This window comes from Triticum urartu, chromosome 2A (genome assembly GCF_056163025.1).
Source record: "Triticum urartu cultivar PI428250 chromosome 2A, HENAU_Tu73, whole genome shotgun sequence".
In the NCBI taxonomy this organism is placed as follows: Eukaryota; Viridiplantae; Streptophyta; class Magnoliopsida; order Poales; family Poaceae; genus Triticum; species Triticum urartu.
In genome coordinates, this window is record NC_141874.1 from 176,686,261 (window position 1) to 176,703,445 (window position 17,185).

Consider the following 17,185-nt stretch of genomic DNA (forward strand, 5'->3'; position numbering starts at 1 on the left):
AATTGGCGTGTGAATCAAACTCCAAATTGCCATGGCAAAACACATCTTAAATTGCCACGGCAAAAAAGTGTTTTTTTACTTTCATGTGAAAACATACCGTAAAAAATCTAAACTTGCCATGGCAACATATCTTAAAATTTGCCATGGCAAGTATTCGTTGGCGTGTGATAGTGTATTTTAGTTTCACGTCAAAACACACCATAAAAATCATCTATACTTGACATGGCAACATATCTTAAAAGTTGCCATGGCAAGTGTTAATTGGCATGTGAATGAACTCGAAATTGTCATGGCAAATAGTGTATGTTAGTTTCATGTCAAAGCACACCGTAAAAAACATCTAAATTTTCTATGGCAAGGACGGAGGTGTGAATCGATGAAATGGGTGTGTGGGGGGGTGGGGTGGGGGGGGATTGTTCGTTGTTTTACATGAAAATTTTGATTTTCAATCTTGGAAGGGGCCATGACTCCTGCTCGCCCTCCCCCCTCCCCAAACCCACTAAGCCTCGTCACTAGTTGTATTCCTCCTCACGAAGTCATGCATGCCACACATGTTTGTCAAAATGCCTCAAAACCGCTAGGTTGCTACAAATTATTTTGATTTTGAGGTGCAAAAATAATGTTTCATAAATACATCTCTTTTAGTTTCTACGCAGCAACGCACGAGGACAATTAAATAGCTTAACACGAGCAGAGAATGTATCGGAGACAATGTGGGACGTCGAGATGACACGCTGGATTATACTCCCTTCGTCCGGAATTAGTTGTCGCTCAAATGGATGTATCTAGTATATACATCTATTTGAGCGACAAATAATTTCGGAATTAGTTGTCGCTCAAATGGATGTATCTAGTGTATACATCCATTTGAGTGACAAGCAATTCCGGACGAAGGAAGTATTATTTAAGGGAAAAAAAGTACAAAAGAAATATCATGATCTAGGACAGCTGTCCTCGCTCTATGAAAAGACCATAAGAAAACTTAGAAGTACATCTCATCCCACAAGACAATACTTATAAATTGGATCCGCCACCACTCGCTTCGTCGTTCTACCATCTTCGAGGAGAGAGCGAAAATAAGAAGAGTAGCAATTGTGTCGCCCGCATAGGCCTATAGATGTAAACCTCTTGTTGATGTTGCCGCAGTAGCCACCTGCCGTGTATGATGGGACATGGGGACGATGCCAAATCGACGGGGTGCGAGCCTCGATTTATGTCGATAGTCAAGTTAGTGTCATCGGCGAGAACTCGTGACCTAGTCCGTGATCGCCCGTGCGTGGGAACAACTTGCACAAAAGACGATGCCGCCAACAGCAAGCAAAAAACCAAACCAACACCAGCCGATGTGGAAGCACACATCCGACGATGACACTGGCCCAAAGGCTTCTGGACGTCATTGACCATGTCGCCAAGATAGGGTTGAAGCTGGGGCGCCGTTATTTAAAGCAACGTCACCACCTCCATCCGAACAACGTCATCATGGAACCAAAACCTAATCCAAACAACATACCAAACACGTAAAACTAAGGTTCCCCCTCTCTCGCCGCCGGTGAAGCAGATAGAGGGGAGGGAAACCACCGACCTTGACAACAGGAGGAGGTAGAGATTCGGAGAGGGAGCAACGTCACCACCTCCATCCGAACAACGTCATCATGGAACCAAAACCTAATCCAAACAACATACCAAACACGTAAAACTAAGGTTCCCCCTCTCTCGCCGCCGGTGAAGCAGATAGAGGGGAGGGAAACCACCGACCTTGACAACGGGAGGAGGTAGAGATTCAGAGAGGGGAGGGATTTGAGGGTACCGGCTAGGCGAGAGTTGAGATGGATTGCTGCTCCTCTTGTGTTTTGATGCTTTTATGAGTTTTTTTAGGGATTGTGTCCTGCTTAGAGAAACGAGGCGGCAGTGGCTCTGTGAAGATGGAATAAGGTACTCCCCGCCTAGCTCCCGTCCCAGTGGTGTTTCTAGCGTCATCGGAGGGCATGTGGTGGTTTGTCTCCGGTGGATCTCACGGGATTCGGTCGGCGTTTGTCTTCGGTGGATACACATAGATTCGGTATTTGTTTGTGTGTCTACAGGTGGGGTCCTTCTGATCTAAATTTCTCTTCAACGGCGGCGGTTGCTGTTCTGGTTCGCTGGTCTTATAGGGCCTTAGCACGATAACTTTCTGACTGTCTACTAGTACAATAAGTTTTGCCTGGCTCTAGTGAGGAAGGGGCGACGACGACGGCGTTCCTCTGACTCACTTCAGTACTTGTAGTCGTCGCTAGGTGTTCTACGGATCTAAATATAATTTTTATTATTTTGATGATGAAAAAAAAGATTCTGCAGAAAATGAAGAGAAAAAAACGAAAAATAGAATACCCGCTTCTCCTGCCTTCAGCCACTGTGCGTCTGTGCCCCACCTGGATCCCTCCACCGCCGTCACACGGACACGCCTGCACCACCCATCCGAATCCCGCATCTCTTCCTTCTCTTTCAGCGTGCCACCGCCCGACGTCGTCACTGCGCAAGAAGCATCTCGCCGTCCTCTTGCTTTCTGCGACTGCGCGAGCGATGGCCGTCGCCCAGGCCGCAGCGGTCGTCACGCCGGTGGTGGCCGGGGCGGCGCCATCCATCTCTCCGCGGCCGTCGTCCCGGGGACCGGCCGGAGCCGGAGGCGGGCTGGGGTGGCGCCGCCGGCCGAGGGGGAGCGCCCGCCGCGGCCTGGTCATCGCGGACGCGTTCGGCGGACAGTACGAAGACGGGTTCGGGGACGTGGAATTGGTACGTACGTACGGTGCGCTTGAATGGTCACTCGACTAACTGGTATCCTCATTAAGTCGGTGGGCGCGTACTGATTTGCGCAAAGAAAATATTGATACGTAAGGAGTATATATCAGAGTAGCAGTAGTTTTTGACGAAACGATAGTATTCGTGTGTCTCCCCTTTTTCTTTCCGGGGAATATTCATGCGTATCCTCGAGAGCGCAATTGAACCTCTGAACTTGTTTCATATATTCTGTTTTTCGCGTGATTCCCATAAATATTTATATAACGAGTAAAAACCTTAACACGTTCGCTGGTTCTTAGGTGTTTTTTTTTTGTTTCTAAAAACTAATTCAGATAGAACAGTGTACTATTAAGTCTAAAAAATTGCAATCTTTGAACATGCACTATTATAGTGCAGATTTTGGTTTGTGGGTTACATATGAAGCGACTTTGGACGTGAGAGCAGTTGGATGTTGATCCAAAGGCTTAGAAATATGAATGAGATTTTAAAAGATCCCAAGCAACTTTTAAAATTTACCGAGAAAAAGCAACTTATAAATAGACAATCCCTTTGAAGATAGAGAAAGTCCATGCAAAACATGAAAAGCAAATTCAGACGGGGAAATGGCATCTTGCCAAAAATCATACAAGAGTGAGAAACAGTCCATAGGAATATCGATGGCCTCATTTTCTCATCCAAAAAGCCTATATATGGAAAAGAAAGTAGGGTGTATCAAAATCATACAAGATTCTTATGGGAGTTATCTGATCCAAATAGGCCCTTCGAAAGATGGCTTGGATATCCTTTCAAACCAGGCAGCTTAGGTGTAGGCCGTCCCCTCCGTGGTTTGTTTCACTGTGTCTATGCCATATTTTTCGATAGCCGTCCCCTTTGACATGTCTCCATTTGCAGGAAATCATGAATTACTTCACTTACAAGGCCACACAGACGGTTCTCTATCAGTTGTATGAGATGAATCCGCCGGCATACACTTGGCTTTATAAGTAAGATCTTTTCTCCTTGGCCTCTTGCATGCAAATGGGTTTCCCTGTTGGACAGTTCGAATACTTCAAAATATTTTTTCAAATATTATACTTGTCCTTTGTCAGTTATCTTGTCGTCAATGACGCAAAAGAGGGTATACATTTCCTGCGAGCACTCTCGAAGGTATCATCTTCGTCTCTTGCTCCCCGAGGCTACCGAAACGAAAAACGAGGAAATACAACAGTGCATTCCTGATCATTTCTTAACCTGTTACGTACATGTATACCAGGAGAGGCAAGACCTGGCAGAGAGGGTGATGGTCACGCGCCTTCACTTATACGGCAGATGGATCAAGGTAAATGCAGGCAGAGAGCCATTTCACCGGTTCTAAGATAAGCATAGGATGCAAAATGCAGAAGAAAAATATTTACCTCTGTTTTTTTTTCATATGATCAGAAATGCGACCATACGAAAATGTATGAGAGGATTTCGAATGAGAACTTGGAGCTCATGCGTGAGAGGCTAATGGAAACAGTGGTGTGGCCAACTGATGACACGAACTCCAGCGACAAGCAAGATTGACGGTTACATATTGAGTAGGATAAGACTGCTTCACTCGACAATGTACTACACGTGGCAGAATCCCTGCAGATTTTGAGTGTCGATTTGGGTTACTCATTTGTGGATATAACCCTGCATGAATAGAATAGTCGGTGTACATTCTATCGTAGGGGTTTGTGTGAATGTCACTTAATGATTTTTGTCCTGTGAACTCGAAAAAAATATCACAACGTGTGATAATTTTGTTTGTTCATGTTTGACAGTGTGCCTGTGTTCTCTATACTAAGATTTGTATTGAGCATTCAAAAAATATCAGAACGTGCGACATTTTGTTTGCTCATGTTTGACAGTGTGCCTGTGTTCTCTATACTAAGATTTGTATTGAGCATTCAAAAAATATCAGAACGTGCGGACATTTTGTTTGCTCATGTTTGACAGTGTGCCTGTGTTCTCTATACTAGGATTTGTATTGAGCATTCGGGTTTACTGAACTTCCTTCTCTCTTCCTTTTTTTTACTCTTGGGGATGCACAGCATGAGATTGCTCGATTTAACTAAATATGAAGAAAACAACACGTCATGATCAAGATTGCTAAGGGTAAACGTCATGTCGAAGAGAGCCTTCCTTCAGGCCGAATGTCTGAACCCAGGCAAAGCCTGCCACATATACTATACTTATACAATAACAATACCTGTTGCAATCTGCTGAACCAAGCGGCCGTAATAGCTTCCTGTCTTCGACCATCGGAACAACATTTGGGCGGAGATATCCTCGAGCACTGTGGCCTCTTTTCGTGGTGGTGCCTGCTTTTGTCCCTAATCTTGGCCGGCCATGGCGATGCAAACCAAGCCCCGTCTCACCTGTTGGGAAGCTCGATTCATTGTTCATTATTTTAGAGCTTCAGATAGCTCCACCTCCACCAATGTTAGAGCTCCAAACCTGAGCTGCTCCTCTTCTTGTCTTACATCTGTCTTCTCAGGAATTGGCAGGCCGGCAGTATGACAACCCGAGTAAAATGCAAGGCCATCGAGAGTTGACCAAGTTGATGCCCTCTTGGTTATTTCCAGCAGCATGCATATGTGACAACTTCTAAGCTCTGCAGAAGTTGTTTCTGTTCCTCTTCTTCCTTCCAGGCTTCCACCCCCCACCACGGCCACTGCTCTTTCTCCAGCCATGAGATCGAGAACCACGGGAACTTGCTTCCTGGCTCTCCAGTTCGTGCTATCCTTCACTCTCAATATTGCCAGCGTCAGTCCTCTGTCCTTCAAGCTGAATTTCACCGAATCCAACTATAGTGCGTCCACCGCAATCCAGTTCCAGGAGGACGCCTTCTACAACAAGGGGATCAAGCTCACCAAGGACGAGCTGAAAGGTCAGATCACTAACAGTGTAGGCCGAGCAGTCTACACCAATCCAGTGCTTCTCTGGGATACCACCACTGGTCAGTTAGCCGACTTCTCAACCCACTTCACCTTCAGGATAACTGCCACAAACTTGAGCGCAACCCACGATCCATACGGTGAGGGCCTAGCCTTCTTCCTCTCACCGTACCCTTCGGTGGTTCCCAATAGCTCCACTGGTGGTTTTCTTGGCCTCTTCAGCAATGGGAGTGATCACAATGACCCATCCAATGAGCTCGTGGCTGTTGAGTTCGACAGCCACAATGACACATGGGATCCAAAAGGAGACCATGTGGGCATCGACATCCATTCAATTGTATCCGCAACCAATGTGTTGTGGAATAGTAGCATTAATGATGGTCGCATAGCCAATGCGTGGGTAAGTTACCAGGCCAGCTCCTTGAACTTGAGCGTCTTCTTGACGTACCTGGAGGATCCACAATTCAGTGGCAACTCCACCTTCTCTTATTCAGTTGATCTCAGAAAATACCTCCCAGGCAAAGTGGCCATTGGCTTCTCAGCAGCCACGGGTAGATTTGTTGAGCTCCATGAGATACTTTACTGGGAATTCAATTCTACGGATTTGCAGCTGATGAAGACTGAGAAGATGAGAAGTGTACTGGTCATAAGCTTGGCTACTATAACAAGTGTCGTGGTCTGTTCTATGTGCTTGGTTTGGTGCCTTCTTCATTTTAGGACTAGGAGATCAAGAAATGAGAAACAAAAGAAGCTAGGATACCATGAGTCCATTGATGGTGAATTTGAAAAAGGGAGTGGCCCAAGAAGATTTCGGTACAATGAACTTGTGGCCGCCACAAGGAACTTTGCTTTGGAGAGGAAGCTTGGAGAAGGAGGATTCGGCGCAGTCTACCAGGGCCTTTTGAAGGATCAAAACCTCGATGTTGCCATAAAGCGAGTGGCAAAAGGGTCTACACAGGGAAGGAAGGAGTACATATCTGAGGTCAAGATCATCAGCCGGCTGAGGCATCGCAACCTCGTGCAGCTTGAGGGCTGGTGTCATGAGCACGGAGAGTTCTTGCTTGTCTATGAGTTCATGCCAAACAGGAGCTTGGACACACACCTCTATGATAACAGTAACTTGCTAACATGGCCATTGAGGTTCAAGGTCACCGCAGGTGTTGCATCCGCCCTCCTGTACCTCCACGAGGAATGGGAGCAATGTGTCATTCACCGTGATATCAAACCGAGCAATGTCATGCTTGATTCTGCATTCAATGCCAAGCTTGGTGATTTTGGGCTCGCGCGGCTCATTGACCACGACCGAGCCTCGCAAACTACAGTGTTAGCTGGGACAATGGGTTACATGGCTCCAGAGTGTGTCACCACTGGCAAGGCAAGCAAAGAATCTGATGTCTACAGCTTCGGGATTCTTGCATTGGAGATTGCATGCGGAAGGCGACCAGTTGTGCTAAAGGAAGACGATGACAAGATCGTATTGGTTCAGTGGGTATGGGATCTCTATGGAAGAAACAAGATTCTTAATGCAGTTGACAGCAGGCTTGATGGCGCATTTGAAGATAGAGAGGCAGCATGCTTGATGGTTGTCGGACTCTGGTGTGCACATCCAGATTACAATCTCCGACCTTCAATTCGTCAGGTCATAAGTGTACTGAAGTTTGAAGCACCATTGCCAAACCTTCCCCCAAAGATGCCAGTGGCCATGTACTTTGCACCGCCAATTTCTCTGTGCAGGTTTTCATACACCTCATCTGATGGGACACTCAAGCAGCAGGGGCTGGAGAGGTCCAATGGTTATGGAAAAACAAGCTCATCCACTGCAACCAATGCATCCAGTTCACCTCCTTCTGTGCGGCTGCCAGAGGTGGGCTACTAAGTCTGGCAGTTCCTTTCTATATGTTCAACATTTTAACACTTTCGCTTTTGTTTGGTGCTGATTGTATTAGAATGGCACTAAAGTTAAACAGCAGAGATGTTGTTATTAACTCTGGCTGGATGCTGCCAACAGTTTAATTCAGTTACTACTTGTGTATAGATTGGCTACCTGTAGAACATAAGCAATGAAATGTATCCTGAGTGAGTACCTAGAGTGGTGTTGACAGTTGTTGTCTTGTTCATTTTTATTCAGCAAGACAATTGCGGATTTGTATTTGGATATTTCATCACATGACGATAAAATTTAAAATCAATTCTGGCACTACATCAGGTGAAGGCCTACTCTCACAACCTACTAACCATAAATACAGTGAACAAACACCACTGAGCATATGTCCTTCCTGCTTATCTTCAGTTACCTTTTTGTTGAACTATGTTCCCTTTCACTCTCTCAACTGCGCATTGAGATACTAGATGTAGATGTGTCCTATTTGAATCGACCTTACACCGAACTATTCAAGTGTTGGGACTGTTACCATAATGCAAACATGTTTATACCCCCATAACGAAATGAAGTAATAAACTACGTAATTATATCTGTACCCCATAACAAAAGGGAGCAAATTACCAAATAGATAAACCACTAAAATGAAAAATAGTATGTATAGAATATTGTTTCTGACTCATACCAGAACACCAAACAAAAGATGCGGAACACTGAGTAAATTAAGGTCAAGTAAAATAAGATCTTACATGCCCATATTCGTTATTAATACACAGAGGCACCATGTCATTGAGATATTCACTGGAGGTCCATCATATTGAAGTAATAACAGTATTAAACCACGGTAACGCTGAATAAAACAAACTTGACATGCCCAGGGGTGGAGACAGGACCCGGGCACCTAGGGCCCAGGCCCGGTGCGTGGGAAATTTGTTTTACGCCCAACTACCTAGATTTCAAGTTGGGCCCAGGGTCTAGCCCAGCAAGCACTGTACGCAACCACGGAAGAGGTGGTCTCGTCCTCCGTCCTCCCAGTTTCCTTCGACCCGCGAGGAGCGGCCTCGACCTAACTCATGCAACGAGCGGCTGTGAACTGGCTCTACTGCTTCCCGGCCAGCCGTCCCTCCCCTCGCACCGGTGCAGTGGTGCTCCCCTCCCGGCTCCCTGCTCCCCGCTCCCCAACGCGTGCCGTGGAGGCCGCCTCTCCTGCGCCGCCGGGGCGTCGCCCCGCCCTTCTGGACAGATTGCTCCGGGCGACTATTGTGTTGACCAGTTTGATTATATGATGGTGAAAACTCGAACACCTTTCTGAAGATTTATTCTTCATACATTCAATGCATTTGCTGGTTCAGACTTCAAACTGATGTGGACACAACGATGTCTAAGATCCGCTCAATTTTTCTGCTTCAAATTGAAACAGATTTAATGTATTCAGTATATGTTCGTTTTCTTCACAGGAGCTGTTTGCTTGACCTTGTGTACGGTACCAAAAAGCTGCAGCAGCAGAATTTTTCGTCCGGGGAAATCAATACACTTGAGAAGAATTCTGACATATTTCTTTCAGGTAAAGCATTACTAATATGTTAAGTACACAAGTGAAGTTTGTTTTCTTTTGACAAAAAGGGTGTAATGCAAAAGGTTAATTATACTATGTAGCATGTAGCTTTACAGATTTAAGGATCCATAAGCATTGGGTTTAAATTCTAGATCGATTGTGCAATTGAGCCATATTGTATGCTTTCACATGTGGTATTTTTTTGCGTAGATATGAGGTACTTTGAGGGTAGTTATAGGCGGTAAAGATTTTCAATCTCGCCAATATTTTTTGGGCCCGGGGTTTGCTCCAATCCTGGCTCCGCCACTGGACATGCCCAAAGCTCAAACTACAAAATTTGCTATGCCCCGTTGCTTGCGAAGCAACTGTGTAAAATGTCAACAACCATAGAGTTCAGGCAATGTATTATTTTAGGCGAGGGTTCATGAAATTTGGAACTACAATCCAACACTTTGATCATGTACCACGAAATCAACTATAAATTGGGCCAGCAGAAGCACCCGAACAATCGAAACCAGCATACAACTAAATTCTCGTCCTCAGTTGCACAATGTGATACTGTTCCAAGCTCGGAAGAAAGATTTCCTGTTTAATTTTGTCTTCGGTTGCACAATGTCACATCGTTTGCAAGAAACATTTTGTGTTTAACTCTAGCAGTACAGTAGAATCAGCATGGGCATAAGCAAGCAAACATTACATCCATTACCTTTTGGAGAAGCTGCTTCTTTCACTTCTTGTCACGCTGCTTCTTCGCTGTGAAGCGGTAGACCACCGGACCATGGCGCCAGCCTTCGGGGGGTGGATCCTTGTGCAAAACCTCAATGTCGAACACCTTCCTGGCCTTCCCGAAGAATTTCTTATCCGTGCGTTTCCACCTCCTCATGTGCGCCATCAGGAACACCACATCCCCCTTCACGAAGAACCGCAGCGTCTCTATCAGGGGGTCGACCAACTCCTCGTAGTAGACCACGTCCGACGCCACGACGAGGTCAAACCGAGACGCCGGCGCTGGGGCCACCACGGCCCCCATCGCGGCGGCATCGCCCCAGGGGAGCGGCACGACGGAGACGGAGCCACCGCGGGAGTCGAGGAGGGGCGCGTTGAGGGAGGCGTTGTGGCGGAGATTGGGGAGCGCGGCGGGGAGGTCGGAGAGGACGGTGTGCGCCGGGAGGGCCGCCGCCAGGGCGAGGCCCGCGGCGCCGGTCCCGGAGCCGAGCTCCATGATGCTGAGCGGGCAGTGGGCGGTGGGCGGGCGCGGGAGGAGATGCGGGGAGGCTGGGAGGAAGCGGAGGAGCGTGGTGGCGGAGGGCCAGAGCTGGAAGGTGAGCCCGAGGGAAGGGATGGTGCGGACGGTGATGGGGGACGGAAGCGCGGGGAGGTGGAATTGGTGGAGCTGCCCCTCGGATGAGGGGGCGGCGGCGGCGGCGGCGGAAGCGGGGAGGAGGTTTGGGAGGAGGAGTCGGAGATCCTCGGAGTCGGAGTCGGAGTCGGAAGCAGAGGATATGGCGGGTGTGTTGGAGGGAGATGCGTTGGTGGCGTCGGAAACAGAGACGTTGGACGAACATGCGGCGGCTGCGGCTGCGGCGGCGGCGGTGGCTGTGGCGGCGGCCGCCATTATAGTGGTCGAACAGAGTTTTTTTTTTTTTTTTTGAAATGCGAACAGAGTTTGTTGGTTGCCCGTTTGGGCGGTTTTGCTAAAACTCAGCTATCACAGCCATTGGATTAAAAAATAGCATCACGATGTGTGCAGGTTGCAGCTGAGGCCCGTGGCAGCCTGTTTCGTCTTTTGTTTTGTTCATTGTTTGACACGATTTAGTATCCTGTCCCGGCCCGTCTCAGCCTCCCTTCGGCCTTGTTTGGATACACAGTTTTACCAGTACTAGTTTTCCGCAGACTCACATAACCGCCTAACAAACTAAAACCATGTTTGGGCTTTCCACCAAAAACATGGATAAGCAGAATTTGGTTTCCACAAAACCAGGAATCTGCGTTTTGTGAAAAATGACTAATAGTTGTTTTTGAGAAAACACGATCGTAGAAACCCACCGCAACTGATTTTTTCCAGTTCCACTTTTTTCGCAACAAATCCATTAGCGCTAATTTTACATTCATCGCGAGCTTGGATGGCCGGCGTGCATGCAAATTGACCCTGAGCATCAGCTCTCTACCGTCGGCCTGTATGTCCATGGAAGCGGATGCCGCCGTCCGTGCGGGGTGAGTGGAAGCGTTCACTGCCGTGCGCGTGCCGTGTTGGCGAGGGGAAGTAGCCACCGCCATGCGCGTACGCCGGAGTCGTCAAGAAGAAGCGGTCGATGCCGTCGTCCGCGCGCGAGTCGTCGACGGAAAGCGGCTGCTGCCGTGCGCTCACGGCCAGCCCCCAGATGAAAGACGTTGCCGTCATCCACAACCAGCAGCTGAGCTTATCAAACATAGTTTCTATAAACCGGTTATTCACAAAATAGTAGATAAAACTGGTTTTCCTAGAAATCAGCTGAAAACGCATTTTCTATAATCTTATCGCTTATCTTCATTATCCAAACAACTACTTCGTGTCTTTTCTGAAATCAAACAAGGTCCGGATTCTCTAACCCTCCAGATGTCGGTCAAGTCTAACCCTCTTTACCTGCACAATATATATGCAGGAGGAGTCGAGCTGCAGCTCTCCAAGCGAGCTACGAGGGGCATCCAACTGATCGATACCTTTTATTCAAGAGAAAAGGCAACAGATTGATACATCGACAAGGAAAAAAGAGAGAACCAAGGAGATCGAGGAAAGCAGATAATGGCCGACCTCGAGAACGCTATCGACGAGGGCCTCCTTGCGACGGCGGAGCCTGACGAGGAGTCTATCCGCCGTTTCCGGCGCAAAGTCTTAGGCTTGGTGGGCCTCGTGAGTAGCGCCATGTTCGCGGTCGAGTGGGTGGTGTGTCTCTATTTCGTTTTAACAAGGAATCCGACCCTTCCGTTCTGGGGCGTCGCTTACGTCCTCGGGATTTCAGCCTTGACCGTTGGAGGCTCATTTTACTCCGTCAGACATTTTCTTTGGGAAATTGTTTGTGAAATTTGTAGCCGTGAGAATGTAGACATTAGACTCGTATAGATAGGTTGCCCTAATTCTGTGTATCAGCGTTCACATGCAATGCCAAACTGTTGGCTTTAGTTGCACTCATATGTGTTGAATGTCATATATATTCGACTTGTTTTGATGATTTTTTTTAATTTCTAAGGGCAACTCTAACTGACCCCCTATAACTAGTTAGAGGAGTAAACATTCGGTTTTACTCTTCTAACCGCACCTAACCGATCCCCAATAGCTGATGGCGGGGATAAATTATTATCCTCACTCGCCTCCGCCGTCCCTAGTTTTACTCGGCGCTCGGGCTTGGAGGAAAAACTCTCCTCCACTCTATTGTCTCCCCCGCCGTGCTCCCGCGCCGCATCTACGCCGGTGCCGTCGTGCCCAACCCCCGTCGGCCACCGCTCGCCACCGCGCACGCCTGTAGGCTCCGCTGTTGTCCTTGACCGCCCGGATTTGGGCCTCTCCTGCCCCGTCGCTCGCGCACAACCAATAAATCTGAGGCTGCCGCCGTCGCCGCCAGATTTGACGCACCTGGCTGCCCGGTGCGCCTTTGCTATGAATTGGCTGAGTATGAGACCATACAGCCCCGGCAATGCCTCCACACCACATGCAAGTATTGAATCGGCCTCTAGCCGCTCGGATCTCTGCCGTCGATGGTTCACCAGCAGAGAAACGCTCGGCCGTCGCCCGGGGTGCAGCGGCTGCCTGTGGCAGGTGGTGCGCCGAGTTTCCACCACACCGGAACATCCTGGATGGGTGTTATTCAAGTGTAAAAAAGATGGGGTATGTGCTTCTTTGGATTTGGTTGTTCACCGGATTCGGCGCAATTCCGGTAGCTCATTGTTTGCTCAAATTTGTGTGGATGAATGCAAGTATTGATATTGGGAAGAAGATTACGTTGATCTATTGATACCATGGAATTTGTTAGATGCTCGTGCACTCGTTGCTAGAATAGAGGCTAGAGATGAGACTATCACTACAAAAAAATACACTTCTGTGATGATACGTGTTTGTCACAATAGGTCACGTTTTCTGTCATGCATGTACATCCATGACGATTTTATGACAGAATCAAGATAGTCATACATGTGCTGTCGTAGAAGTGTTCCATAACATTACCAAAATTATCATTACGGTAGTGTCCACTTCCATGACGATAAATCACGCGTCATAGAAATTCTTTCGTCAAGGGTGACCGACACGTGGCATCCACCGTAACGTGTCGTTGTTAAGCTATCGGGTTCCGGTTTGGATCAGATAACCCGTTAAACAGCCCAGACCAATGGGGATTTTCCACGTGTAAAATTATCATTGACTGGAGAAAACACGTGGCGGCTCACCGTTGGGACAGATGTCATCCACTCATTGGACAGAATGCGCCAATGATACATCGACACGTGGCACGGCCTAACAGAGGCCCATTCTTGTGAAAAGGCCGGCCAGTTTGATTTGGTCAAAAGATAGCGGGCCGGCTCACGGAAAGCCTGTTAATGGCCTGTTCGCACATAGCCCATTTACAGCCCGCTAACCTAGGGCCCGTTACGGCCTATCCGAATTAGGCCCAATAGCGTCATCTGGTCCGTCCAATATGATTCTAGCCCGTTGTAACTTCCCACCCATGTCTGGCCCATGACGTCTTTCGGCCCATATGAGGCACTTTGTAACTCTTGGCCCATTAACGGCCCGTGACGAAACTGGCCCGTAATGAACAGTATATTGCTTTATACCCATTAATGGTCCATTATTCCATTGGGCCGTTTTCAAGCCCGTGTTATCTTTCGACCTTCTCAGGGCTCATTTATTCTTGGGCTCATTTTCAGCATCCGGTTACTTATGGGTTGTTAATGACCTTTTCTGATTATGGGCCAAATTCAGTCCGTGGTTACAATCGGCTCGTTTGTGGCCCGTTAATCTGTTGGGACATTTTCATAGCGTCATCAAATACGACCAATTAACGACGGCCCATTATGGTCGGCCCATGAACGGACAATTCCAACTCTAGCCTGTTTAAGGCCCATAACGCGGTCCGTTATTGGCCCATGTTTGGCCAATCGATCATACGGCCCGTAGAAGGCCCATTGATGCTACTCCCCGTAGAAGGCCCATTGTTTCTACGGCCCGCAGGAGGTCCAGGGTCACTACAGTAAATATGTAGCCCATGGTCATTGTGGCCTAGTTTTAAAAATAGGTTATTGCGGCCACTAGCAAATGGCAGAAAAAGAACTAAACTGACTACAAGCAAACAAATAAACAAGACAACAAGGAAATAAATAAGCAAGCAACTTACGCTAGGCTATCACGACTATTACACATATTACATCCACTGGGCATCAAAGTTCGCCACCAGTGCAAATATAGGGAACAAAGCAGCATATCACAAACACTGGTTGTCAGAGTTGGTGACTAGTGCAAATAAATGCCGCAGCAAAACAAGTCCAGAACTGAAACCACTTCAGAAGAGCTCAAGAAACAATATCCTGGGTACCCATAATGCTGGCAAGATGCTTAGCAAGCTTATTAAATTTCTCTTGTTTGGCGCTTAAATCCTCCAGCGCTTGCTGTTGCACAAGAAAGTATGCGTCTGAATTCTGCAAGGACTTCCCCAGTCCTTTGGCTTCTTGCCCCAGCACAGCTAACTGATGCCTTTCAGCTTGTAGCTGAGTGAAGAAGCCGAAGTGATTCAGGCAGCGAGTTCGAAGAGCTTGTGCCAGCGGTACTGGCCAGTAACTCGAACACTCCACCAACGCAGGACTATGGGTTTTTCTCACTATCTACAAGATCATTTTTATCACCTTTCTTGGAGACCAACAGGGTTGTCTCACTATCTTGAACCTTATCTGCATTACTTTCTCTACCATTGCATAGTGGGGTGCTCTTCTCCAATATTTTGTTTGCATACTACAAGAGAAACAAGCAGACACATCACAGGTTTAGCATGTAGTATACGAAACTCATTTTGGTAAACTGGTTCTGTAGTAAGGTGGACAGGATAACAACATGAAACAAACATATACCTATGTACTATGGTCACTATATTGTCCATATCATTCTAGTTTATGTTGCCAAATCAAGATAGAGACACAGTTCAACTTATATATTTTGAAGACACAACAACATAGACAAAATATAAGTGTGAGAAACTACACAACATTGGCAACACTTGTAATGTGCATCACATGAGAACATAACTGTTTATACAACTGAAATTGAAATCAACATAGAGCAAGAAGTTAGAACAGCAATCCAGTTAAAGAAATAGGTTTAAAACATACTGGTTGCGCCATTGGAGTTTCAATTTGATCCTTCAAATTCGAAAGTAGTTGGTATGAGTAAATACAGTGATGCAACAGCAAAGGAGCATGGACTATAGCTACGGAATCTGACCTGAGAATAGTTTTTCTTCTGCTTTGAACATGGAGTTTGGGTTCGATGTGGTGGTCTTCGTGCTTTGGGCACTGCAGTTGTGAAAGATCGTCGATGTCGCCTAGAGGGGGGGTGAATAGGCGTTTTAAAATAATTATGGTTTAGGCTTTAACAAATGCGGAATAAACCCAGCGGTTAATTTGTCAAGCACAAAACCTAAAACAAATGCTAAGCAAGATAAGCAACTATGTGATAGCAAGATATATGACAGGGAACAATATGGCTATCACAAACTAAAGTGCATAAGTAAAGGGGCTCGGGTAAGAGATAACCGAGGCACGCGGAGACGATGATGTATCCCGAAGTTCACACCCTTGCGGATGCTAATCTCCGTTTGGAGCGGTGTGGAGGCACAATGCTCCCCAAAAAGCCACTAGGGCCACCGTAATCTCCTCACGCCCTCGCACAATGCAAGATGCCGTGATTCCAATAAGGGACCCTTGAGGGCGGTCACCGAACCCGTAGAAATGGCAACCCTTGGGGGCGGTCACCGAACCCATACACTTTGGTAACCCTTGGGGGCGGTCACCGGTACCCGTCAAATTGCTCGGGGCGATCTCCATAACCTAATTGGAGACCCCGACGCTTGCCCGAAGCTTTACACCACAATGATTGAGCTCCGAACAACACCAACCGTCTAGGGCGCCAAGGCACCCAAGAGGAACACGCTCTAGGGTGCCCAAACACCCAATAGTAATAAGCTTCTCAAACTTCACTTCCACGTAGCACTGTGGAGAGCTCAAACCGATGCACCAAATGCAATGGCAAGGGCACACAGAGTGCCCAAGTCCTTCTCTCTGAAATCCCACCGAAGCAACTAATGCTAGGGAGGAAAATGAGAGGAAGAACAAGAAGGAGAACACCAAGAACTCCAAGATCTAGATCCAAGGGGTTCCCCTCACATAGAGGAGAAAGTGATTGGTGGAAATGTGGATCTAGATCTCCTCTCTCTTTTCCCTCAAAAACTAGCAAGAATCCATGGAGGGATTGAGAGTTAGCAAGCTCGAAGAAGGTCAACAATGGGGGAAGAACACGAGATCAAAAGATAAGGTTGAATGGGGAAGAAGACCCCCTTTTATAGGAGCTCCCGAATCCAACCGTTATGTGCTCAGTCCACGCATGAGCGGTACTACCGCTCAGGGGAGCGGTACTACCGCCCGGGAGGTAGAACACGGAGAGCGGAGCGAAACAGAGTGCGTGGCGGAGCCGTATGAGCGGCACTACCGCTGGAGCCAGCGGTACTACCATTGGCCGCATCGGTACTGCCGCTTGGGACAGCGGTACTACTACTTGTGGCGATAAGCGGTACTGCCGATCCGGCCCGGCGGTACTATCGCTGGGACCGCGCACAAACGCCTACCACGAGCACAGGGAGAAGGAACAGAGAGGAGGGCCATTGAGCGGCACTAGGGGTGGTGGTAGCCGCGGTACTACTGCACATGAGTGGTACTACCGCTCCTACGGCTGCTCCTACTGCCGCTGAACCCGACACGAGAAAACCACGTCTCGAGTCGAGGCGGTACCAGCGCGGAACTGGAGCCGTACTACCGCTTATGGCCATGGGCGGTACT

At 47.7% G+C, this 17,185-nt stretch overlaps 2 protein-coding genes and 1 pseudogene across 2 annotated transcripts; 2 read left to right on the forward strand and 1 right to left on the reverse strand.

Moving 5' to 3' along the window:
- The first annotated feature begins 2,416 nt into the window (after positions 1-2,416).
- On the forward strand, positions 2,417-4,552 carry LOC147984434 (chaperonin-like RbcX protein 2, chloroplastic). Its single transcript, XM_087543550.1, has 5 exons — positions 2,417-2,769; positions 3,667-3,758; positions 3,864-3,921; positions 4,028-4,093; positions 4,195-4,552. Exons 1-5 carry the CDS (start codon positions 2,560-2,562, stop codon positions 4,318-4,320), a joined length of 552 nt encoding a protein of 183 aa, XP_087399676.1. The 5' UTR covers positions 2,417-2,559; the 3' UTR covers positions 4,321-4,552.
- Positions 4,553-4,707: 155 nt separating this feature from the next.
- On the forward strand, positions 4,708-9,513 carry LOC147984435 (L-type lectin-domain containing receptor kinase IX.1 pseudogene; annotated as a pseudogene).
- Positions 9,514-9,668: 155 nt separating this feature from the next.
- Positions 9,669-10,742, reverse strand: LOC147984436 (uncharacterized). The gene has a single exon (XM_087543548.1). It carries the CDS (start codon positions 10,725-10,727, stop codon positions 9,840-9,842), a length of 888 nt encoding a protein of 295 aa, XP_087399674.1. The 5' UTR covers positions 10,728-10,742; the 3' UTR covers positions 9,669-9,839.
- Between the last annotated feature and the right edge of the window lie 6,443 nt (positions 10,743-17,185).